Source organism: Hermetia illucens, chromosome 1, assembly GCF_905115235.1.
Source record: "Hermetia illucens chromosome 1, iHerIll2.2.curated.20191125, whole genome shotgun sequence".
NCBI classification, from domain to species: Eukaryota; Metazoa; Arthropoda; class Insecta; order Diptera; family Stratiomyidae; genus Hermetia; species Hermetia illucens.
In genome coordinates, this window is record NC_051849.1 from 89,316,736 (window position 1) to 89,343,143 (window position 26,408).

The following is a 26,408-nucleotide window of genomic DNA, read 5'->3' on the forward strand; positions in this document are numbered from 1 at the left end:
GTAATTTTCTAGTTCACAGACTTGTTGGTTCTCCCATGCTTCCTTTTTCCGTCTGTGAACTCGCTTCTCCGCTCGACAGAGTTCGTGATAAGTCTCTGCGCGTGTCCGCGTTCTTTGAGAATGCAACATTAATCGATATACGGCATTCTTCCGTTCCGTTGCTAGCTTACATTCATCGTCAAACCAGCCGTTCCGACTCCTTTTGCGGCTGGGGCCAAGTATATTTGTGGCCGTATCCATGATAACGTTTTTCAGGTGATTGTGAAGATCGTTTGTTGATGCCTCATCTCCAGGTCCTCTGTTGACTGCGGTTATTGCGGCATCCATTGAACCAGCTACAATCTTTTAATTCCTAAATACCAGCATAAAACAATATACATTTCTTGTTTAAGATATGAGGTGTCTTGGACCACCATCCACCACTTTAAGTCGGGCCGGAACAACTGGGAAAAAACGTGATCCCCATTTTTTTCTTTTTCTCTACTCTTTGAGCTCGTATCAGGTTATTAAAAGACATAAACCGCTTCCGATTTCGTCCAAGGGAATTTGTCAGAACATTTGATTATGCACAATTAGTGAAAATATATGAAATCATAAAAGCCGGCTCCTTTAATTTTGAAAAATTTGGATAGTATTGTCGCCGAATGTACATGCAAATTTAAAGCTATAACACGACCAAAGATTATTTTACCATATGCACATTTTTCATCGTTAGGCAACGGCTCCTTGCACTGAAGATGGGAAGAAGTAATTCGCGAAAAATTGCCATTTTCAAGATAAAAGATACTTGTCTAGTGGAAGGGACGATGTTTGCAAATGTATTTAATTTCACTAGAAGCATTTTGCTTCATTTCGGTGCGATGAGCATAGCCTTTTTTCGAAAATTAAAATAAATTTTACATATGCAATAAATTAACTGGTTTATTTCCTTTTAAATTTTCCCGCATCAATCATATGATTCCATTAGTACGTTTCCGAATCTATTACTAAACCCCTAAATCTGGGGAATTGCGAATTGATAACAGCGCGGAAAAGAGACAACTATCACCCCCCGTTGCAAACGTCATGTGGCAAATGAAAACATCCAAGGGAAATGTCAAAAGATGCAAGGAGTGGGTGAAATGAAAATTGAAAACATTCAAGATTGAATGAATGTGTGACAAGTGACATGTGTGGAATTATTTGTTCGGAAAATGTTGGATTGCTCCTCTGAGTTTGACTGAGCAGTGTTTAGTGAAAATCCAGAGACTTGCCGGCGACAATACGAGCGCGATGAGTGGCAAAATAGTCGCCGAGATTGAGGAGTGCATCCGCAACAACACGACTTGGCAGAACCTTCCGATCCATTTGAAACAGGTGAGTCCGCTGCTAAGGGCTAAATCCGATTAGTAGTCAGCGACACAGGGTGTGCTTCGCTGGTTGACTGATTCGTGGTAAGAAATCTGCGCCGCTTCCTGTTCTTTGGAGTCGGTCGTCTTATCACCTACCCGAAGGCCATTCCGTCTTGAGAGATAACGCTTGCAGATTCTCATGCAATCCACCCCTTCCCGCGGCATTAATGTTTGTTTTCTCCGTATTGCGACATTTTTCTTATAAAAGTAATTTAGAGGATTTAGATGTGCGTGCGAACCCCGAGCGCGTACTCGTTTGTTGCAGCATCGGTCACTATTCCAGTCTGTTGACATTGTCGCAATCCAATGCATGGCAGGTGACTATTAAGGTCACACATCTGCGTAGCGAGTGCGTGTAAACAACTAGAAATAGTGCAAGCAACTTTTTCGGCTGTCGATGCCTTCAGCCACAGCTTTATGGCATCCGACGACTGATCTGCTGCTGGTGTAGCCATGTTAACCCCGCTCCTGAGAAGTGGACGCTCAGCAGTTTCATTGCCTCGAAAAGCGCTAAATTCGACGATTTATATGGCACATTCTGGATACATATAAAACAGCATGATGTGATCCATTGGACAGGACAAGTGTGGAGATGAGTCCAATCCAATATTTTGAATCTTAGTCTTCTGGCATAACAAGGTGGGTTTGGCGCTTATTTCCACTGTTTTGCTGATTACTATGCACCCACATAGTCTTCCCTCGTGTAATTAAGAACCAATTGGTAAGCTTCCAACAATAGGCCAAGTAATAAATAATCCTTCAATATAAAAATGCATGAACGGGGCTAAGATTGGACCTAGAAACCATGATTGAGAGACAACTTCGGCAATTACTGGTCGCATTGGTGTTGTTGGCTGGGTCTTCAAAATGGTTATATTTCGAAGTTCAAAATCGAACCATTCAAGAAGAAGATCAAATAGTCGCAGCACTTTTTGATAGGACACCCGGAGTTTCAAGGGAGGCTATAAACGCTCAAGATGTCCATGCGGAGCAGGTAGTCAGTGTCTACTTCGCTTGCCATTAGGAATATCTAAAAATTTCGGCTGCAGTTCCCATCCGAAGGAATAGCAATTTACTGGCGGACCAGATGGAGCATTTCTCGGAGGATGCGCCTTTACCGAACCTTCACCGGAGGTGCAGCACTAGCAGTTGACTTATGTAACACGACAACTCCCTGAGTCCTACGCCACCGTTAAACTCATACCGAAGTATGCCTGAACCACTACACAACCGTGAGGTATGCGTTCGCTTTAGACCGCGCCGTTACAGTCATCCGTTCAATTCCTATCCGAAATTTACTGTGTTCTCAAGCGTTTTCCAAGCTTATTATCCCGTTCAGGGATTAATTACTGAATCGTCTTTCTAGTAAAGGATCGGCAGGTCGTTTTCCGCTGCGACAGTTGCAGATGTTTCTTGCTGATCAGATGGAAGATATACTGAGTAACTCGCCTGAGCATATAGATGCTGCCATCAAAAATGTTCTTTCCTCGGGTGCTGCGCAGGTCGTTGGCCACGTCTTGAAGGGGCGTCATAAGACTGGCTGCCTACGGAATCGTGGAAGGGGATCGGATGATGACACATTGCCATAAGACCAGTTGGGTTGGGGAACGACTGTACGGGCAATTCGATCTACCACTATGCGACCAGTGGTAGAGTTAAGAGTTGTCTTCTGGATATGCTTGTCACGAGACACGCTGACATTGGCCTTAAAAGGGATCACCATCTGATGGTCGCTTACATTCGCTTGCGTGTTGTGCCTGTCACTTTCGCAGGATTGGAGACAGTGGGAGAGCTATCTTGTTGATCGGATGGCAGGTATATTGAGTAACCCGCCTGACAATAAAGGAGCATTGGGCTGCCATCACATCATTCTCGGGTGTTGCGCAGGACGTCGGCTATGTCGTAAGATCTGACTAACTGCTGAATGGTGGAAGCGGATTGATGAACGCGCTCGAACTCCGGTACCGAGCCAAATCACGAGAAGTTTAGCGTATTGTACCCCATGACAAGGGAGAATTTGCTATTGCGCTGTCAGGAAAGCGACAGATGATGCAAAACGCAATTATTTCAAAAGTGTATACCGTATTACGAAAGACACATTTTTCGATGGTACTGTGGAAAATGTTAGCGGTTGACTCCTGATCTGCTCCTTGCATCCGTAGGGAAACCTTGGGAAGCTTCCAAAGAAAGACACCCGTTTCGAACGTCACAATTCGAGGGGTATCTGCGTGCTTCCTTGTATTCGCAAAGAATGTCCAAAATAATATCGGAATGCAGCAAAGAACATCTAGTACGCTTGATCGCCAGAGAGCAGGCTGGTTTCTGCTCTGGATGCTTCTGTATTGATCACATCAGCACCCTGTGGATAATCTTGGAACAGTCGCGAAGTTTAAATCTTCACTTCATCTGCTTTTCGGCGATTTCGGGAAGGCTCTCGACAGTGTGAACAGGGAGTGTATATGGCGGGCTCTACGCAGGAGGAATAACTAGCGAATGATAGCTATTTTTAGAGCGATATAAGATGGCGCAAAATATCACGAGCTTCACCGAGGTAAAATTAGGACCAAAGCGGAGTTTGCCAGGGTTGCATCACCGATATTATTCCTTCTTGTTATCGTTAACGTTCTTCATGTTGCCGGGTCATGGACCCTGATAAAATGGCTCTGGATTTCGAAAGAAAGCCAAAGTAAAGTTGGACTGAAGATAAACACCAACAAAACTAAGGTTCTCTGTCTGACGGGTCAACCCACTCTCTTTATCTGCACTAATGGGCAGAGCATAGAAGGCGCCGATCAATTTGTATATCTAGCAAATGTGGTTTCTGCTGACGGTGGCACCGAACTGGATAATGCCCGACATATTAACAGTGCTAGATCCGCTTTTGCTGCCTTGTTAAAAATCTAGAAATGTGGCTATCTCAACATCAAGATCAAGTTGGGACTGTTCTGTGCTAATATCCATTCTGTGTTGCTATGTGGGAGTATCACATGGAAAGTGAACCCTATTGTCACCAGTAAGCTCCAAGCTTTTGTGAACACCTGTCTGTGTCGTATCATCGGAGTACGCCGGCCAAACGAAGGACATGGTCGGCGCAAAGGCTTGCAGTGGAATCTAATGGCCCAAAATGACCGACGGGTTGGTTTCCCCCAAGGGCACTTGGTGTAGTCAGCAAAACTAGCATTTGAAGAGCTAACGACGAAATTCAAGGCTAATTTTCGAATTTACCGGATAGAAGGAGCTTCTGCGTCTGGGGCAGGTTTATGTGCAACTGCTCGGGCGACTGAATCCGCAAATTACTCGGAACAAATAAGGATTGCCAAGTTCAGTGATCTGTTCACAGTCATGGTTCATGAAAATACTCGACTAAGTCCTGTTTAAAAGATTCAGTATCTGTTACGGGGCAAGCAAAGCAAAGTGGGAACCATATTAACACCATGGAAGATAATTATGCATCGAAGCTTATATGCGAGCGGTTTGATAAGCGCCTAATAACCAACGTAATTATGAAGTCGTTGTGGGAAATTAAGCCAATTACATAAAAAATATGCTCAATACAACGAAGTCCTGAATAACATTAATGAGCTGGGTGTCAAGTAGTTTGATATTGCCCTTCTGTATCTGTTGCAGGAGAAGTTGAACACTGAAACTTATACTTATGGCAGAAATTTATTAGTGGTTTGTTGACATGCTCCTACAGAAACAAGCGAAAAAACAAATTAGCGGCTCGTAATTCTGGAAGCCAGGAAAACTTGAGACGAACGTCTCAATATCACAGAACACATGTGTGTGTGTGTATGGTGGGGGAGAAGCTACAGCTTCTGAGCACTCAGGCCGTGTTGGCCCATTGTACTCGCCTCCCTCGTCTAACACAGAACACATAGTGCGCATTAACAAGGCAACAAAATTCCAACTTTGTCAAAAATTCCACAACATTTTTGGACGAGATTGCGAAGCTAGAACAGGTGCAGGCAACCTCTCCAATTACGCTGAAGATAACTTAATGCGCATTACCTCCGCCAGGGTAGTTTTTAACGCTTCCCAACAAACTTCATCATTCGCTGAACGATTTGCTAATGCTCCATCCAAAGCAGTCTTTTTGCAATACTGCTACGATGGCGTATACACAAAATCCCAATAGCCGGGGACATTAAAAAAATGCACTGGAAAATTGAGGTAGATCCTAGAGATCGTGATTTTCTCCGAATCGTTCGAAGGCCCATGAACCTAGGCCCCGTCAAACATTACCGCTTGACTACCGTAACATATGGGACTGGGATGCATATCTTGTCAATCAATCAAAATATTACAAAAGTTTGCAATCGATGAACCATTTGCACACGTAACTGTCTCAAAAGTTGTATGCAAGGATTTCTACGTCGACGATCTGCTCACGACAGCAAGTAAGCTATTTTTCTTTACAAAGAAACCACAGACTTATTTACTGCTGGTGGTTTTCGTATAAGAAGTGGGCCTCCAATGACCCCGTGGTTCTACAAGCAATATCTCAAGAATATCGCGCTTCATCGGATAACATTCAAATCAACCTTGATGAACCTTTAACACACTGGGTGTTTATTGGAACTCCCAACTGGATGTTTTTACGTTCCAAGTATCCTTACCAGAGATCAAAGGGCAAAAGCCAACCAAGAGGCCAATCTTTTCTAGCATGTTAGATTATTTGATCTAATCGGGTGGTTGCAGCCATCAATCCTCATCCTCACTAAAAAGCAGATTGGGACAAGGAGTTTCCAAATGTTATAAGCAAAGATTGGCGAACATATATTAGTGTCTGTTACCAGTTTGAGAAACTAAATATAACTCGCTACCTAGGTACCACCTGAGACAGCGTTATTGAGATACGCAGCTTCTGCCTCCATGGATGCCTACGCCGATTTGATATAATTGAAAATTATAAATCGAATCGGCGAAGCACAGGTGTAGCTACTGACATCAAAATCAAGTGTCAGCCCTTGAAAGGTACAAAGTATTCCAAGACTTTGCGGAGCAGAACTATTGACTCGATTAATGAAACAAATCTTAGAAACAACAAGCTTGCAACAAGATGTTGAGAAGGTATTCTAGACAGATTCTTCAGCAGTATTGGGATGACTTGACCATCATCCTAATAAATGGAAGAAGCGATGCAAACCATTGGAGGTACGTGGAATCTAAATACAATCCGGCATACTGCGCTTTGCGGGGGCTAGTGTCATCGCATTATCGATCACAATCTGTGGTTGTCTACAGTAGTTGAACTTTGCAACATTGGATTGTGTATCCCCGGTGTTTCCCGTTCACTCCTTGATGAAGTTTGGGACATCCACACAGTAAGATTGTGCTTCAGTTGCACGGTCATCACTTTTAACGCTGTGCAAGTGATAAGCTCACAGCAGCGAGACAAACACAAGATGAACACAGATATTCATGACGACTGGGATTCGAAACCAGGGAAACGAGATTGGGAGGCTAACGCTCTACCCGCTCAACCATTGTGCCGTCAATAGAATAGGTGGTCTTTGTCGGAATCTATATAGCGATTGTGCAACCAATTTCATCGGAGCAAATCTAGAATTAAAGGACCAGTTTGATAAACAAGTGCGTATTTAGCCAACGAACAAATCACCTTTCAGGGCTTGTTTTGGAGGTCTATGGGAGGCTGGTGTTGAATCCGTTAGTCCAAATTGAAGCTTCCCTTAACAGCCGTCCATTAACCCCGATCAGCAACGACATTAATGATGAAGATGCTCCGGGACATTTCCTGACTGGTTACCCTCTAATGACTTTCTCTCAAGGGACCTCTAGCGAAACCCTTTCCGCTAATGACCGGTGGCAGCTAATCAATCGAATCGTTGGGGGTTTCTGGAAAACTACTAGACTATTAGAATTTCATTCCGGCGTAGACGGAATAGTTCGTGTTGCAGCAATAAAACTGAAAGGACGCGTTACAAAACGAGCAGTCACTAATTTTTGCCCTTCATCAATACCATACCCTGAAATATCCGAGCAGTCTTCGTTCCACACCGACAACGAAGAGGAAATCAAGAAGTCAAAGGAGACACCAACGCTTATTACGGAACCCAGTTCAAGTACTGATCTCCATCATTCAATACAAGGACGTGCAGTATCATCAAATCTTCTATAACATATACGACCCTGATTCGGCAATCCCTGATAACTCATAACTACGAGTCGATCTGAAAACATTTACACAATCACAACATCCTATCTAAATATCTTAACACTTAGCATTTTAGTTATCCTTCTCATTTTTACCTTTTCCAATTTTTGTAATCATTTTTGGAAAAAAACATCATGTAGTTGAGGTATCAATCAAACAAATGGAACTCATCTGATTCATAATTAATTAAGAACTTAAGTTCTTGACGGGCAATGTGTTGAAATTTATCGCAGCCTCAATTTCCTGTCGCCGATGAGTCTCTCTATTCAGGTTCTCAGAACCCTGGGGTACAACATACAGTGTTGATGATGGTAACAAAGTTGATCGATTAAGTTCAACATGCAAAACGAGTCAACTTTTTCGTTCTTAAAATTAACATGTAAGAATTTCGTTTAATTTTCAGATACTAAGGAACACACCGCTACACTACGACCGACATGTATATGACTACAGTTTAAGAAACCAATTACGATACCGTGGCAATTTAGGTAAATTTAATTTGGTGACGATATGTGTTATTGAGTTGGAGCTTTACCATTTAATTCTGTTTCAGTACGTAAGGTATTCAAAAATGAGCAGCGCTATTACGAACTGCTGGTGGAGAAAAGTATCGAAGATCTTTGCTTGTTCCCCTATCATTTAGCCGATATCGTCACGAAAGGATTACGCGTAACGCCGTTCAATTATTATATCGATGTGATAAGCACTCTTTTAAAAAATGATAAAAGCTACGATACGTTACCTAATTTTACTGCAGCTGATTGTGAGTCCTTAAAATGTGTCTGCATAGATCTTTTTAAAAAATGTGGTTGTTCTTAGGCTTGCGAGTCCTTGGAATTGGAAGGAATGAGTATTTAGCTTTAATCAGTGAGTTGAAAACGAACTCATCAAAATTGTTCCGCCGCCCAAACCCACTTCAATTTTTGCCAAAATTCCCTGTGAAAATTAATATTGAGCCGTGGTGGAAAGTTGAAGTTGGCTATGTTTTGGAAAGTGATATAAAAGTGAGTGTTCAAATTTAGTTTCTCTGCAACCAATGATTGGATTTACGTATTTTCCTTGGTTTCAGTATGTTAATGAGAACGAGCGTAGCCTAATTGACGACTTGATTGATTTTGGATCCCAAATTGCAGGAAAGTGCGACTATAATGTGATTCACAGCCTTTATAGGTTTGTCCAAATTGTATTCAGATGAGTTGGAATGGAATTTGTAATGTTTCCTTATTTGCAGAAAGGGCTTGATATATCTAGATGTGCCGATTAGCGGCGAAGATAAAATTTGCATTCCACCTCTTCGAAATTTCGTAATGAATCGTGTTAGCGGTGACTATTTCGAGAATCTTTTGTATAAAGTTTTTGTCAGCACGGATGAACATATGACCATGTCTGAATTAGCACAAATGTTACAAATTGAATTGAATGCCGTCAAACAAGCCGTTTCCCTTTTCTGTCGATTAGGATTTGCCAAGAAGAAGGAAAGTGAAAGCGACGCTTCTCCAGTGCATGCATCGTGGGAAGCTCGCGAAACGTCGAGCGGTGAACAGCCACAAATTACGCCATTAAACTACCATTCCTTGCTTGTAAATGAAGGCGGCACTGGTTTGATTGATCAGACGACCCCCAGTCCAAAACAATTGAAAAGTTCAAATTCTGTCGAGGGGATATCGTCAGATGGCAATGCGAGTGATTTTTCATTCACGAATATTACGATACCATCAGAAAACGAGGGTAAGCCGAAAAGCACTGAAAACGAGCCTAATTCGGAAATCGAAGACCTTACGAATGAAGTGAAACCTGTTAGGCTAGTAGATACGACACTCAAAAGTGGAAAAAGAGTAGGGTTTCTATTCGACTCAACTCTGACGGCATTTCTTATGATGGGAAACCTATCGCCGGGGTTGAAAAATCACGCAGTAACCATGTTCGAGGTGGGGAAGTTATGTGATGAAAGTATTGACGCATTCCTTGCTGAATTGGAGAAGGTTTCTTTATTAGATGCTGAGGGTGAAGGAGAAGTTAGCAGATATTTTGCGCATGCGGTAAGGCTTTAAGTTATTTTTATAAATGTAGTGTGCTATGATTTACATAATCTAGATAATATTGCGCTCAACCATTATCGCACTGAGGAATATTTTGCCAGCTGGTCTAGACTTGTTGCGGCTGGAATGCTTGGAGAGTTTGGATTGTAAAACTCGCGATCGCCTCTTAGAAAAGAAGTACAAGTAAGCATTTGCCTTTTTCACTTACCCTCCAACAAACATCCTTCATTATTTCCGATATTAACCATTTAACTAATTCCCTCAGATTTATCATATCAGCGTCCCCAATAACAAGTCCGCTCACACATACCTTCAGCATTCCATTTTTTGGTCAATTTTACCGAAGCTCGGATAACTCGCATATATGGTCGAAAATGTTTTATTATCACATATCAGGATACGGATTGCCAGCTCTTTTGCTCGCGAAAGGAACCGTCCTGAAAACGTTACCACGCCTCTTTCTGGGCTACGGGAAATTGCTAGTGACCCTCATGCACACAGATTCATATGTAATTTGTTCGGAGAATTTCCGTTCGCTAAATGAACAACTGAAGAATGGATGCGTACTCGTGCAAGGGTACGGTATTCGACAATCAGCTGAAGTTTGCTATGAAGCGTTTCCTTTCGACATGAATGATTCAGCGAAGAGTAAGTGGGCAAGTCACAGAGCGGTCGAAAAGCTCCGAGAGCATTTAAATTTAACAGAAACGTGCGGCTATGTCACTTTCGTTAAAAGCGGTGTTCCAGATATTGGATGTGAAAGTTATGAGATCGACGTTTGCCTACAACGACCACAAGCCAAACGAAAAAAGAGTGCTCCGGGGGTCGGTGTTCTCGATAATGCAAACCTAACTAGGTCGTCGGCAAGTGAATCCCATCCATCAGCATCCAATGGACCAGACATGAACGCTTCTGAAGTTTCCACATTCAATGCAGTAAAGACGAAAGCTGATCATCTTAAAACGCCCGATGAGGACTATTTTGCAGTGACTCCACAAAGCTCATCACCTTCGAATGTGTTTCGCAGTGACGACTGCAATGAACTCTTAGCATCGGAACTAGCGCGATTAGATAGTGTCTCGCCTGATAAAGAAGACGAAAAAGGAACGAAAGAATTAGTGTCACAAGCGTCGGTTGAGATTCCATTGGAAATTGGTTCGGCAAATGAGGATGAGGACACGGTGTGTGAATCGCCCAAGCATGAATATTACGGCGAAGAATGGACATTGCTCGACGTCAATTTCGGTATTCCACTTTTCGATGTAGACTGTAATACGAGAATATGTGAATATATTGTTAGGAAATTATGCTCGGAGGAGAAGTAAGTATTTTGCTCTAGATTCATTTTGGAAATATTTATTTTGATTTCGATTTCAGTTTGGAAAGACTCTCTTCGATTAATGCAGAGATGAATAATAAATTTTTGCGATTTGTTAAGCAATGTTTGGTAAGTAGAAATGTTCTTGGTATTTTGATGTGGCTTGCTCCGGTAAAACAACAGTTGCTTGGCTATATAATTAAGAAGCCAGGGTCATAATTTGAATAATACTAGATAGAGGCCATACATCGTTATAATATTCTATTGCGAGAAGTTTTTGCTGTCAACGAAACAAACGCATATACTTTATTAATCTGTTATTTTGGATTGGCAGAATTGATTCTATTTCTATGCGATTCTAACATATTGGCTATTATATGGGGTTGTGTTTTCTTATCTCTGTCTGTATGGCAAATCGATGCAATAATTACTACTAGCAATTTCAAATTATTCTATTTACAAGAATGATACAATGATAGTCGATGCATAACTAGTTGTGGACGCAGGAAGGGAGATGGAATACTTCTGCATTTGGCTCTTCAATGATGATACAATTTTTTGTGGCTACATGGGATTTGGGGGAAGGCATTTGACCAAGGGTCGAGAGGGTTTGGAAACAAACGTGTATCATTAGCGTAGTGAAGGTTTTTGGGAAAAACCTTCCATACGAACAATGTAGCATGAAGAACGTCACCGATAACAAACAGGTGACAGCATGCAACTTGGCGAACTTCAAATTCTCCAGAGGTTTTATTTAGATCAATGCAGTACGTGCTATTTTGCGTTGCCATACGTCGCTGTAGCTAATCATTAGTTAGTCCAGAATGCTTTTCGTTTTCACGCTGTTGAAAGCTTTCTTGAAGCTGTTAAAGAATATAGGGGATCTGAACTTGTCATACGGATCCGGTGGAAACCAACTTACTCGACCATACTTTCAACTTACTTAACGGACATCCTCTACCAATTTCTAGGAAAGATCTCGGATTCCCAGTATTTAGGAATGATCCATATATTTGTACGGTTGCATTATTATTTGTTGCAACTTCTGCTTCTATAATGAGCACAATACTGAACTACCTTTTGTCATGGTGGAGCGGGAATAAGAGCAGTCGGCTCCTAATGATCGTCAATCCGAATCTATGTTTCCGCAGTCAGTCAGACTTTATAGCATCCCTTCCGGACATCAATGACAACTTGATTTGTTTCAAAGAAAAGAATGCTTTTACTAGCGGACCAACATTCATCATTATTTAGCAGTTCGTTAAGAAAGATAGTTCTACTACCACGAACGACAGCTTGGTGAGAACATCGGATCTTGTTGAACTCATCTGCGGACAACATAAGCAAGGGGAAACAGCCTTCAAGTGATGATCACACTCGCAGCCGATGACTTTTTTGGCAGGTTCACAAGCGCATCTTTACTGCCGGTAGGCTTAAAAGAGCAGAGTTGGGAGAACTCATAATCGTGATTGCGTGATTATGATTACGAATTTCATGATTGCATAATTGTAATAATAATGGCTCTCTCGTAATTACGAGGCAAATGCCTATGTCTACCGCGGACACCAGACAGATGTGTGTATCTGAGTCAGACAAATGTTTCCATCTGGATTATACTTCGCCACTCACATAGTACGTACATATAAGCAATTGCCAGTTACGAAATACGCGTATATATGTACTAGCTGAACCTGGCAGATCTTGCTTTGACTGTGCGTATTTGCAAAAACTGCGGATTTTATTCAGCTATTGGAAGAAAAGAAACAATCTGATAAGACACTTGTCTTTTCGCTTTGAATGTGGGAGTGAAATCATCGGAACGTTGAATATCGCTCTAAACGATACAATTTGAAAACGTGCATTGTATTTCCGCATATGCTGTGAAAAGTGTTCGGATTCTTGAGTAGCTCCAGCAATATGAGTTAGAAATGGCTCTGGCGATTCAGTCCGTGGTGACAAATTGATTTTGCCAGTGAAATAATAGATCCTAGGTTTTTCTTACTGAAACTTCAAAATGAAAATGTAAGTACAAGCAGTTAGGTTACTGAGGATATTTCGATTGACTTGGTAATCGCAGTCTTCATTTTAATTAAGAATTGCCTTATTGGGATCGATTTTTGATCGTGAGCGTTCAGCTTTACTTCGCGTGCCTTGCTCTTCGGGAATTGCAGCAGCTGTGAATTCAAAGTGGAAGTTCAAACTCACAGGTTATCAATTTATATATCTCGCTTTTCTAACGTTCCAAAAGATCTTGAAGTAGAAGTTCTGATCTAGTCATAATTTCGGCGTTGCTATTTCTCATTCCATGTTTCAGCAGCTCTTGAAGTAGAGACTCTGATTCGTTCTGTTTCCATTCGCGAGTCTCGTCTTTCAGATATTCAAGCAGCTCCACTGGCTGGCAGTTGCCGTGTATGTCTGGATGATCTTTCAATGTTCGATTTTTTGAGTGGAAATTTCAATCAGTTTCAGAATTTGACGTCCCATCAATCACAGTCATTGTTTGTCATGACGATTGGTCGACAGTTCTATAAGTTGATCCAGTGGAGCGTCAACTAGGGGCAAGTTGCAACTTTTCCCATTAAAAAACGTATATGTACACTGGGCGACAAAAGAGAGTTTACGATTTTGCTTAATGTTATTATTTTGAAATTAATTTTCATAGCTTACATGTAAGAGAGGTAAAACGAAAACAAGTAATAAAAATAATTTTTTGTCTTAAAAATAAAAAAAAAATAAATTTCATTGAAAAAAAAACCAATTATTCAAAATAACAAACCGACAAATGGAAGTTTACGATCTTTTTCTGTATTGAAAAAAGTACTTAGTGGGGAAAAATGGCAGTATTGCTGTTAATATCTAGTCTTACCCCCTTATTTTCTATAACAGCTCGAAGATACCTATTCATTCTGCCTACTAGATTTTCAACAATATGTTGGAGAATATCCCTCCATTGCCGCTATATTTCATTCCAGAAAGTTGGAAGGTTTGTTCGGCTTGCCATGGGTATTTTGCTCTGCAATATTGAACATATATTCTCAATCCGATTTAAATCTGGAGATTGAGCTGGCCAATCAAGTTTTCTATTAAGTTTAGGTTAAAGTACTGCATGGCAACGCGAGATGTGTGCTTGGAGTCATTATCTTGTTAAAAGACGAATATTTTTCGCTATGTTTCCATATGATTCACCCTTTCTCTGCGCATCTATGATTAATTTCCGTACGGCTTCCGATTTCCACATATTTCACTATAAAAATTGTAATAAATTTAACTAACGCTAGTCAAACCACTTATAAAATACATAGATGTCACACGCATTTTCTCCTAAACGAAATTTACGTGGAGTTTAAAGGAGACTCCCCATACATTCAAAGGGGGGATCTAAAATTTTGTTTTATCAAATATAGTCATGTGATGTCTGAAATGAAAGGTCTCGATTCGTACTTCCTGAAACTATTAGATTTGATGTAAATTGCAAAATGTGCAGATAAGTAGACAAAATGTACACATTTAAAGTGAGAAAGGGCTCATTTTCGAAAACGACCCAATCCAAAAATCGGAAAAAATCAGAGCGATGTGCTTATATAAAATCTAGTCCTCAAATTATGTCCCATCCCGACCTTGCAAATAAGGTGCTGATGTCATAATTAACGAGAATAATTGACATTCGAGCGAAATATTAAAGTTCGTTTTGTGAAGAATTGACTTCTCTCCAGTCTTAGTTGAAAACAATCGGTTTGCTGTCTGTCAGTCTGTTACATCCATTTCCTCAGAAACAGTTACTCCTATGTATTCGAAATGACGCAAAGGTGGGAGCTGTCTACCCTCATACATGCAGTGAGTAGTATTGTTCTACGTTGAGTTTAAGGGGGAGGCCATACATGCAAAAGGAAGGGGGGGGGGGTGTAATTTTTTTTCCACTGAATGTGGTCATCTGGAGTATCAAATGAAAGGTTTCGATTAGCACTTTTCGAAGCAAATATTAGTTTTGATATTGGCTGCAAAGAGGTGGGGTGCTGGGTCCGGAAGGGGTCAAATTTCAAGGACTTGTTCTCAGAAAATATCTAAACTAAAAATCTGAAAAGAAATCATGGTGATCCGTGCACATGTTATCTAGGCCTCAGAATACTCGCCGTTAAATTGCAGTAAAAAGCATGATACTGGCAAGTTTCCTGGAAATTCTGCTATTAATAACAAAGTTACAGTAGGTCGAAGTTGCTTTGCATTAAATTACTGCTCCCCACGAGATAAAATGTCAGTACCACATAGAATTGAATAGCAGATATATTCAACGTGTATGCACTAGAGCTATATATAAGTAGAACCAAAAATCAATTCATCCACAAATTTGTTTAGTTTAAAGGTTAACTACGCAGTAACTAAGCAAGCTGATTCGTAAAGCACAAAAGGCACTGCTCATGACTTCATATAATTGAATGATTATGATTACTGTGATTACGATTACATGATTACAATCGTAATTATGGCCTGCGACTATGATTACAATCGCGTAAAAAACGTATATTCTGGGCGTCGAAGAGTGCTTGCACATTCCAAAATTCAATCATGCCGTTGACGAAAATGAAAGGTCGCTGCCAACAAATCAGTCCGCCTCTGAGGTGTGTCTACTGATTCTGCGGCATAAACGTAATTTAAGACTTGCAACTTACTAGCCTACAAATCTCTATACCTTTTATTCGCCCTTCACGACAAGCAGGGAATACTTCGAGCTGATTTTGAATCTACAGCTCATATACCTTAGCTGGGTATCTGCTCCCCTTATATTGTTATTGTTATATTGTTTTGAAACAACTAAAAAAGGTTTCTTTTCAGGATTTTTCGGAATGTCTATTATAATATGATCCGCGATTACCTTTTCAACTTCAGTCTGCTATACCAGTGGCATACAATTGATCTTTCCTAGCCATGTCTCATTCCCCCAACTCTTTTTCGGTCAATGCTCCGTCGAGTTTCATTGCCATACGGAAAGTGAGTACTTAGCGGCTTGGATGAAGTTTTCTTCTTAGGATTTCCTCTGTTTTAAGAATGTGTCTAAGTTGTTCTTATACAAAACGTTATTGATTATGAATCTGGGTATGTTTTAGCGTATTTTAAGCCAATGTAAAAAATAGAAGAAGAAAAAGTAAATGCTATTAGCAGCTGAGGTTGAACCCACCTACATATTAAGACGTCTAGGGTTTACCTCTCTTTAAAATGAGCTTCGGATCATCAATAGTGGAGTTTATTCGAGCTAGAAACAAAGCGAAGAGAACAATAATGACGTGCTTAAAGAAATTGACCTTAACTAGCAGAATTTGCCATAAATTTCTATTGATTTTGGACATTCTTGAAACATTCATTTAAACCCTTCTGTTTTGAAGCTTCTCAGGAGGAAACTGGTGAGGAAAGGGCGTGATACTTAATTATTGGTCCGGAGTAAATGAACAAGATAGTTTTAGAACATCAACTTTCCTAAAACGTTAGAAATTGTCTTCTATTTGTAGTTAAGTCTAAAATTGATAGACCAGTAGCTTACTCCAAACTACAATTTTATTTTATTATGTATATATATATTTCGGGAGCAACTTACTCCCTTGAACAGTACAAAGCTACTAAAAACAATTGCGATTCTACTTACTTTTTAACAAAAAAAATATTAAATTATTAACCTAATTATCTGTTAATTACTGCGGCAACTCTTATTAATTTTAGGGGCAATTACCGGAATCTGTGTTTAATAACCGCGTCGCATCTTCTCTCAGAATTTCTAGGCTTTCCCGAAGGTCCAAGGTTGTCGTTCGGTTAGTATGCCGCAAGAGTTCAAGATTTTCGCGTTGAATGATATGGGATACTTATTTGTGTAGTGGTTACCTCCTGCTGGGAAAATAGCATTGTATAGGCATGCCTATTGTGTTGCTTGACTTTCCTTCCAATCAATTTCTCAATGGTCTGAGAATTATACCCATTCTTAATAGCGGTGTCAATAATATACTGTCGTTCCTTATTGAAACCGTATTCTGAAAGAGGGTATGTGATCAGTCGGTGAATCATGCAATTATAGGCAGCCAGTGGAGGCCTTGGTCGTGTTATGGAAATTGGTCCGTCGCAAGTTGAACTTAATTCGCTTATGTCCAACATAGGACGTTAGACAATCGATTAGCGAAATCAAGCGCAGGACACTGAGGTTGAATTGAAAGGCAGCACATGTGTTCATGAAGGTGCATAAAGAAAGTGAACGGTAGGTCAGGTGAGCATAGGACCATCGTGTAAGGGAAATATACATGGAGAAATATGTAGAGTAATATAGCTCATAAAAGGAAGTATGGAAGGAAAAAATGGGTTCGACAAGAAGGGGAACACTGTTTAGGACGCCAACCAATCATGACGATGGTTTTGTTGAAGCACATTGCACTTAACTTTTCCCGTTAAGACTGGGTTTCTACTAGTTGAAGTCGGTTTATGATACGATTTAATACTTTTAAGCAAAACAATATTTCTTATATTTTTTCATTCGGGGTATTATTTAAAACTATTAAATTTCTTTACAGTACTTCGAAGACGAAGATGTTGAAGTGATCAAAATTGGAAAGCTTTTGCCTCAACCACGAATCAATCTAGCATTTGAAAATGGGAAAATTTGCTATTGGGGCGGTAAATAGGCTCCTTGAGGAAATACAAACTCATCAACTCGGATTTGTCAATAGTTGCGAATAAGACGGGCAACCCCAAAAGGTAATCTTCGCTTTGGAAGGAAAAAAGCTAAATCAAAGATGATTGCGGCCATTTGTACTTTTTTGTTGATTTTATACAAGTTTATGTTATAATTACTTTCAAAAATCGACTCAGACGATTTATTCAAGCCAAAATGTTTAAGCAACATAATAGCTAGGTATTTAGACGATTGTAAAATTAGATGGATTCTAGCTTGCTTATCAAATGTCTAGTACCTACATGCGTAGCTGAAGCAGGAAATGTGTCCAATTCCACTTATGCTTACAAATTTATGTGAATAGATGATGCCGAGAAGAAAGGAAACAAACTTTTTTTGTTAATTTTTTATTAAAAATAAATGCATATATTTTTATTTGAATTTCATATATTTACAGACAAAAAGATATAAACGATATATCGTAACTTTATATATAGAAATATATATTTTAAATTTATTGAATAAAATTCAAAAGTAAAAGGCAACTCGAAGGCGTGTTTAATTCTAGTTTCTGAGATAATAAGACATGGTGGTAGGTGCTGCTGCTTTAATATTTCAGTAATTTGTTTTAGGACATTCTATTGGATTCGGGAAAAAGAAATGTCGTATTTTGTCAATAGATGGCGACACTTAAACATGGTGTACTTATCGCATCGGTTCATACTATACGGCGATTTGAAGACGACAATCTGTGCTACAAGTGTCTCTTTGACAGTGCTGTGATCGTACGTTTCAGCCTCAAGTTATAGCGCGTCAAAGATGGAGTCCATCAGGCAAGAAATTCGTCATATTTTACGTTTTTATTCCCTGAGAGGTAAAAATGCAACGAAGGCGGCCGAAACAATTTGTAAAGATTATGGGCCCGATGCTGTAATAATTCGCACAGCACAGCGTTGGTTCGATCGATTTCGTTCTCGTGTAGTGGATGTCAAAGATAGTCCCCGTACTGGTAGGCCAATCGTCGTAGACACCGATAAAATCATCGAAATCATCCAAGTAGACCGGCATGTGAGCATTCGCTCGATTAGCCAATTGGCCAGGAACTGGGTATAGACCATAAAACCGTTGGGAACCATTTGCAAAAGGTTGGATTCCAAAAAAAGCTGGACGTCTGGGTGCCACACGAGTTGATGCAAAAAAATCTCTTGGACCGCATCAACGCCTGCGATGCACTGCTGAAACGGAACGAATTCGACCCATTTTTGAAGCGAATAGTGACTGGTGATGAAAAGTGGATCCCGTAGGATAACCTACGTTATCCTACGGCGTGGTCGAAGCGCGGCGTGTCGGCCCAACCTATCGCCAAGCCCGGATTGACGGCCAAGAAGGTTTTGATGTGTGTTTGGTGGGATTGGAAAGGAATCATCCACTATGAGCTGCTCAACTATGGCCAGACCCTCAATTTGGTCCTCTACTGTGAGCAACTCGACCGTTTGAAGCAGGCGATTGACCAGAAGCGGCCAGAATTGGTCAATAGGAATGGTGTTGTGTTCACCAGGACAACGCTCGGGCTCACACATCTTTGATGACCTGCCAGAAGCTACGGGAGCTCGGATGGGATGCCCTATCGCACCCATCGTACAGTCCGGGCCAAGTGATTACGATCGCTTCCGGGCCATGCAAAACACTCTTGGTCCTACTAAGTTGGCCTCAAAAGAGGCTTGCGAAAACTGGCTGTCTGAGTTTTTTGCAAATAAGAAGGGGGGGGGGGATAACGAAGTTGCCTTCTAAATGGCAACAAATTTGCAAACAAAACGGCGCATATTTGACTTAAATCGGATAATTCTAAATATGTTAAATAAAGCGCCAAATTTCGACCACAAATACGATATTACTTTTCCTCCAACCCAATATTATTGTGGAAACAAAAAAAAAATGCTGGCCTGCTGAATTGAGTTTTTAATACAAACTGAAACGTGGCATGATCGTAAAACTATTTGTATTGATTTCTTGTCTTATTACTATTATTAAGATGCGCTTGGGGATCTCCCGTTTCAAACAAGAAACTAAGGCGTTGAGTTTGGAACTCAATTGCACGTTCGCATTGGATAAAAAATATATGATATATACAGGCATTTGTATATTTTTACCAATTGCCTTGAAGTGCACTAGTTTGCCAAAATATGCATATTTTCTATTGACTTGGTCTGTTATCACTTAGAATTTCTCTGAATTGTATTTTGATTGGACGTGATATGTTCTGGAAGGATCACTATATAAGCTACCGTATTTTCAGCAGAAGACACTTTTGGTTTTGATGAAGAGTTAATATAGCCTAAAAACTACTTAGAATCTAGAGATAAAAAGAATTTCATACCAACTTTCTAATGCATTGTATCATATTTTCTTCCGTGATTCGCTTAAATATAGGATCCAATATACAACGGCGAATATAAAAAAGGTTAATGGGAAAACTATGAGTGATATTTGGTCAAGTTTTCCACGCTGTGATCCGGCATAGAGTAGGGCGTACTCGGCTACGTTGCGGAACCTATAAAAAAGAAAGGATTATTCTAGTATATTAACTTAACTAGCCAAATGTATTCTCATATCAGCCTCGTAAAATAATATTTTTTTCTTCATTTGTTAATGGATTTTATATTAATATAGTCATATAGAAGATATTTTGCGCCATGTTATAAGAAAATTGTGGTGTTCCGCGGAATTCCAGGTTTAATAGGCTTTTAGATAATTTATAATAGAATGAATTCTGTGTACTACGACTGTACACTATTACTATATTAATAGATTAGATTAGATTCGTCGAGCGTGTCCCGCAATTCGCGCACGTGACTGTGCAGCGAGTCCCAGTACCGCTTTATTACTCGCAGCGACACAATCCCCACCGTCAGGGAGCGTACTTGACTTGAGGTCATCGGGGAAACGTGACCGAGAGTCGATGGAGACAGAGGCGGCGGCATCAACAACACCACGCCGCACTGCGGGTAACAGTTTCAGTACTCGCCGAAGCACTCTTCTTTACCGTCCAGCTGAGATTCGGGACGAATTCCAAAGAGCATGTATAGAATTCTCGGATATGGATCCTTTACATATACCAGGTATTCCTAGGCTCTATGCATCTCCAGCAACTCCGGGAATTCTATCTCAAATCAATGATGAGATTGCATCTTGGATGTGTGCTGATATGTCGCTGCTGCAACTACAATCACTTGTGTATTGTGGTGCAGTTGCGGCTATCAGATTGCACGGTCAGAAGATTCACTTTCGTGTTATTGGTTTGAGTGACAAAAGGGATCCACCCTGGAAAATTCGTCTGGAGCTTCGGCGGAACTCACTAAGGCAGGACAATGCTATCAGAAGGATGAGAAATAAAGTGCAGAGGGTTTACCGGAACTATGCCATCCCCAGTGAGACACCCGTAGTTGAAATTCTGGACACACTAAAGCAGAAACTTTCTGTAATATGCAGTCGGTTACGACGGAATGGCGGAAGTTATTCCAGACGTGTCCAGAAAGCAACATACGCAAGGAACCAGCGGAGCTTTTTCAGATCTCTCAACGAATCCCAACAGAGCGTCCAGACAGTGCAGTTTTCGGTGACGGAAGCGAAAGAGTATTGGGGTGGACTTTGGGGGTTACCCGCCCGGCATGCTGAGTGGATCACCGCCGAAGGCACTCGCCATGCCAATACGCCTGGCATTTTGCGGATGTTACCGAAGAGGAAGTTCGACATAAACAGCTTGAAGAACTGGGGAGGCCCAGGTGTGGATCGGGTGCAGCATTTCTGGTATAAGAAATTTACTAGCGTACACAGTCGGTTGGCTCACAGTATAAATAAGGTCATGAGTCGGCCGGAGGAATTTCCACCCTTCCTCAATGCAGGGATTACCTACCTTATCCCTAAGAAGGGCACGGTGCAGGACCCCGCAGACACAGGGCGGATAGTTGCTTACCAACCCTCTACAAATTCATCACGTCCATTATTAGTGGAAGGATCCATGCGCACCTCGAGACCAACAAGATTCTGTACGAGGAGCAGAAAGGCTGCCGAGTTGGGTCAAGGGGTTGCAAAGAGCAACTCATTATCGACTCGGTAGTTATAGGACAAGCAAGAAACCTCTTTAGTTGCTATATCGATTATGCCAAGGTTTTCGATAGCGTTCCGCATACCTGGCTAGTCGATATCCTACATCTGTATCGTATTGATCCGAAACTAATAAAGTTTTTGGCGGCAGTCATGGAAGGCTGGCATACCACCTTATCAGTGCGTACATTTGAGGGTGCTAATACCTCAGAGCCCATTCGTATACGGGTGGGCATCTTCCAGGGGGATTTGTTGAGTCCCTTTTGGTTTTGTATGGCACTGAACCCCCTTTCATGGCTACTGAATGATGCTAGAGGGCATGATTTTGCAATAAACTGTGGCCTACGTGCTAAGTGCGAACTGACACACTTGTTGTACTTAGATGAGATCAAGCTACATGCTGGGACTGACGACGATCTTAGAAGTCTGTTGCGAATAATAGACAAGCTAAGCCCTGATATTCGGATGGAGTTTGGATTAGACAAGTGTCGAGTCCAAGCCATCCGCAAAGGTCATCACGTGCCGCATGGCGGACATAGCATTGGTGACCTCCATATCGAAGCTATGACCGAGACAGACTTCTACAAGTACCTAGGAATTCTGCAAGGAACCCATGCTCGAGTTGGTGATCTGAAGGATGCTCTGCTGTCCGAATTCCTGCGACGTGCAAAGCTGGTGCTGAAATCGCATCTCTCGCGCTGCGCGCTTATTTTTACAGTAAAGAGCAGGCGAATCCCTTGCATGCGGTTGTCTGTAAGGCAGACTGTGGACTGACTCCACTTAACTTGAAGGATCGATCGTCTTAGGCAATGCACGGTAAACACATGAATTGTCTTTGGCAGCCATTTGTCGAACAGATGGCTGTGTGCTGGAGAGCTCTTTGCTGAGACGGAGGGGTTCATGTGTGCCATTCAGGACGGCGTGGTCGCCACCCGAGCTTATAAAAAGCTCATCATGAAAGAACGGGTGGAGAACGACCAGTGCAGAATGTGTGGTTCGGCGTTAGAGACGTTGGACCATCTCATTTCTGGCTGTACTGTTATGACACCGGTGCAATACATCATCAGGCATAATGCTGTATGTAAGGTTATCCATCAAAACCTTGCATACAAGCATGGGATGATCACGGGAACAGGCCCGGTTTACCGATATGAGCCACAAGCAGTACTTGATAGTTCTGCTTACAGCATGTATTGGACCGGCAAGTTCTGACTGATCGCCATACTCCACACAACAATCCTGACGTACTGTTAGTTGACAAGGCGGGTCGCTCCGCGTATATTATTGATGTTGTTATCCCTCATAATAGCAACATTGAACGGAAATACGTGGAGAAGAAGGTGAACTATGAGCCATTGGCTCGGAAAATCAAGGAAATTTGGCGTCTCGAGCGGGTGGTTGTAGTTCCCATAATATTGTCAGCTACAGGTATTGTACCGAAATCCCTCACGGCTTCCCTTGATGTCCTGGGTTCAGACTATGCAGAAGTATACCATTCTGCATACGTGGTCGATGTTGCGGGGAGTTGTCGACGGATTTTCTCATTAACCTACCACCGGCCTACACCACCAGCGCCTGTTTAGTTTTTAAGCAGGTAAGATCGTCCGAGCCTAAATGCTTGACACATTAGGTAAAATCCGGCATCCGCCGAGATTGTGATAACTCGGAAAAAATGCTAATAATAATCTAATCTTAATAATAATAATGCTGATCCAATATGGATTGTTATATTGGATCAGGGCCTTGAAGTGTGTTAGAGCACTGCATTCAAGACCGTAACGGTACACTACAGTACACGCCCGAGATTATTATCCTGATTTGACTCAGTTACTCATTCACAGCTGAGTCGGCTGGTATCCGAGGTCAAATCAAGATACAAATTCCACACCCATCAGTGAGATTTGAACCGCGACCTTCGATACGATAGCCTGGTGCTCTAACCACTCAGCTATCCGGACACGATATTAACTAGGATTAATTAGTAGCTAGTAACATATTTCCGAATGATCGTTGAGTGGGAAGAAAATATCGTTTCATTCAAACTGCTGAGAATTCCGATAAGATCACGACGCAAGAAATAGTCTCGATGCGATGAGAATGATTGATAATAAATATACACAAATAGAAGCAAACAACTCGCTGAATTTCCTTAACATTTCCACCCATTCGTAAATGTCCGCAAGTAGTTTCGACTTTTTTAGTTGTGTCAGGACAAGCATCTTTGAGAATGTCACAAGTTTCTTCGTAATAGCATCGACGTTCCTAGAGTGCATACTTCCCCGTTTAATCAAGACTTAAGAGATATTGGTGTATGTTCCTAGTAAAAGTAACGTTATATCAAGATTATGTGGATATATATTTAGACTTGTTCGCATGGCCCTTAAGGATGTTTTCCTTTCTGGGATTTGATATTTTAATCTTGTAGAGTTTTTTTGATAATAAGAAGAAATGTATTCTTTTCAATCTTTTTAAGGTTTTGTGTAAAACAAAACCTTATTAAAATCGATTCACTGTATGTCTGTCTGTCACACGCACTTTTCTCCAAAACGGCTAAACTCCGAACGAAATTTGATGGACAGATGGGAACTATGAAATTCCACGCATACGGCGAGTAAAGTAAATTTAGGTGGAGTTTAAGGTGGGAGAAGAAGAAGAGGGCTGGGTGAGTAGGATAAGATTTTTCCTGATGACTTAATGAACCTTGTGAGGTTAATGAGAGACCTATTATGTATATCCACTAGCAATCCATACTGGCACAAAAAATCCGCGCCTAAGATAGGAATGTTCATGTCCGCGATAATGAAACGCCAAGAAAACGTTCGTCTAAGTCCTAAACTCAAGTCTACTTGCTTGTAGCCATATGTGCGGATCGACGAGGAATTTGTTGCAGCGAGTTCTAAAACTGCGGTGTTAAATTATGATGCCGGGACACGGGAAGAACCGAAACTTCAGCGCGTGTATCGACCAGGCAGTTGCGTCGGCTCAAAGGGTCGTAGATTGTGAGGCGACGTGGTCACGAGAACTCTCGGCAAGTCTGATTTGTTTGTTTATTTTTTAGTCTTTTCTACGATGGTACTAGCATGTCCCAGTACTTAACGAAGGTCCCCGCGACCTACTAAGCGATCGGTTACTGTCTGCTGCAAGTGAGACGCCTGTCCTAAATTATCGCGGGACATCTCACCAACCATGGGTTGCACGCGGACCTTATAGATTTTATCCGCCATGACGGTTAACGTATCCACAGACCCTGAATCCGCGTGTGTGCCCTCCGAAAGCCTCTGCAGCCCCAAAGACTGTAGCCGATTTGGTCACCACCCAATTGGTTCATTTCACACAGCAATGGGCTTGGCTCACGGGCACCTAGCAGGACTTGCCTTTATTCCGGAAGACATCGTTTAGCGGAAGCGAACAACCCAAGAGAAAGAACGCGCAAGTGGTACTAGTGGAGTTCGAGAAAGAAAGAAGCGAAACAGCGGAGGAGAAGGAAAACAGACAACGGTCCTATAATATTTCTTAAAAAGAAAGAGGTAGTGCCGACTCTTGCGGGCCCGACGAGTTCCAGTTTAAAACAAGTCGGGAAACCAGAAGCTGGAAGGTACGAAAGGTTTTGTCTATTTCGTAGTACGTAGCACGTAGTATATTCATATATTATGTGAGAGTATCCACTTTCGGGTTATATTGACATTCATAGCCTCCAATTTTCAAACAAGCAACAACTTTGACGTATTATAACTTTGTTAGTAATAGTGCGATTTCCACCAAACTTGGTAACATCGTGCTCTATATAGCCTACATCACTGCAAAATTGGTGGTAGGATGAACTTAAGGGAGAGTTTCCAGCCAATTATAAAAAATACAGTAATATACTAATATTAACTTTATTTGAACAGATATCGCTATGAAAGGTATCTCGGAGCCCAGGCACCATATAGTGGCAGCCTCCTGATTTTTTTCAGATTTTTGGGTTGGGTAGTTTCTGAGAATCGCCCCCTTAAAGAAATGATCACTTTCAACTCCCGCACTCCCCACGTTTCTAACAAATGTCAAAACTAAGTTCGGCTTCGAAACCCCAAATGACTATATTTGATGAAAAAAAAAATGTACACCCCCTTTTCGATGTATGGGGACCCCCCCCCTTAAATTCAACGTAAAAGGATGTAGCTCACTCTATGTGTGAGCGTCCACAGTTCCCATCTTTCTACCAAATTTGGTGTCAATCGCTGTAATCGTCTCCGAGAAAAATGCGTATGACGCACAGACGGAGAGAACATAACATAAAAGAGAAAGGAGGCTCTGGTATGACACCAATGACGAACCCCAGGAATATGTTGTTTCCGCGGATATCCTATAGGGTTCCGTATTGGGCTCACTACTGTGGAACATCATGTACAACGATTTACTTAATCTTCCCCTTCCGAGGGAAGCCAAAGTGATGGGTTACGCTGACTACTTAGCGCTGGTTGTTGTCGCAAAGCATCTCCAAAATGCTGAGTTACACTCAAGCGAGGCAATCAATGCTGTTAAAAGTTGGCTAAAGAGCTCAGGTCTGACACCTGCGGAGGAAAAAACGGAAGCGGTCCTCATCACTAAGCGCCGGAAGAGAAGTTACACCTGTATTAGAATCGGGAATCATGTCATCACTTCCAAGCCGACCATCAAATACTTGGCGGTGGTGATAGACATGAAGTTTAGCTATAAGCAACATGTGCGGTATGTTTGCGACAAATCATCA

The 26,408-nt window shown here is 41.4% G+C and overlaps 2 protein-coding genes across 4 annotated transcripts in view; one reads left to right on the forward strand and one right to left on the reverse strand.

Annotated features, from left to right (window-relative positions):
- The first annotated feature begins 1,066 nt into the window (after positions 1-1,066).
- On the forward strand, positions 1,067-18,013 carry LOC119658235 (protein FAM91A1). Its single transcript, XM_038065516.1, has 10 exons — positions 1,067-1,356; positions 7,973-8,057; positions 8,123-8,332; positions 8,389-8,573; positions 8,639-8,739; positions 8,801-9,608; positions 9,664-9,791; positions 9,874-10,929; positions 10,986-11,055; positions 17,472-18,013. The coding sequence occupies exons 1-10, from the start codon at positions 1,273-1,275 to the stop codon at positions 17,580-17,582; spliced, it is 2,838 nt and encodes a 945-aa protein (XP_037921444.1). The 5' UTR covers positions 1,067-1,272; the 3' UTR covers positions 17,583-18,013.
- A 1,062-nt stretch (positions 18,014-19,075) lies between these two features.
- The window catches only part of LOC119661035 (glycine receptor subunit alpha-4-like), an 84,257-nt gene continuing 76,924 nt past the window's right edge, over positions 19,076-26,408 (reverse strand). For all 3 annotated transcript variants that reach the window (XM_038070218.1, XM_038070229.1, XM_038070209.1), the window contains one exon: positions 19,076-20,123. In XM_038070218.1, the coding sequence (XP_037926146.1) occupies positions 19,970-20,123 (154 nt within the window). In that variant the 3' untranslated portion in view covers positions 19,076-19,969. The remainder of the gene's footprint in view (positions 20,124-26,408) is intronic.

What these genes read in the sequence shown, in the direction of transcription:
- LOC119658235 (XM_038065516.1), top strand. Translation starts at nt 1,273, where the DNA reads ATGAGTGGCAAAATAGTCGCCGAGATTGAGGAGTGCATCCGCAACAAC. An exon ending in TTTTGGAAAGTGATATAAAA is followed by an intron (nt 8,574 to 8,638) that starts GTGAGTGTTCAA and finishes CCTTGGTTTCAG; the next exon opens with TATGTTAATGAGAACGAGCG. An exon ending in GCAGATATTTTGCGCATGCG is followed by an intron (nt 9,609 to 9,663) that starts GTAAGGCTTTAA and finishes TACATAATCTAG; the next exon opens with ATAATATTGCGCTCAACCAT.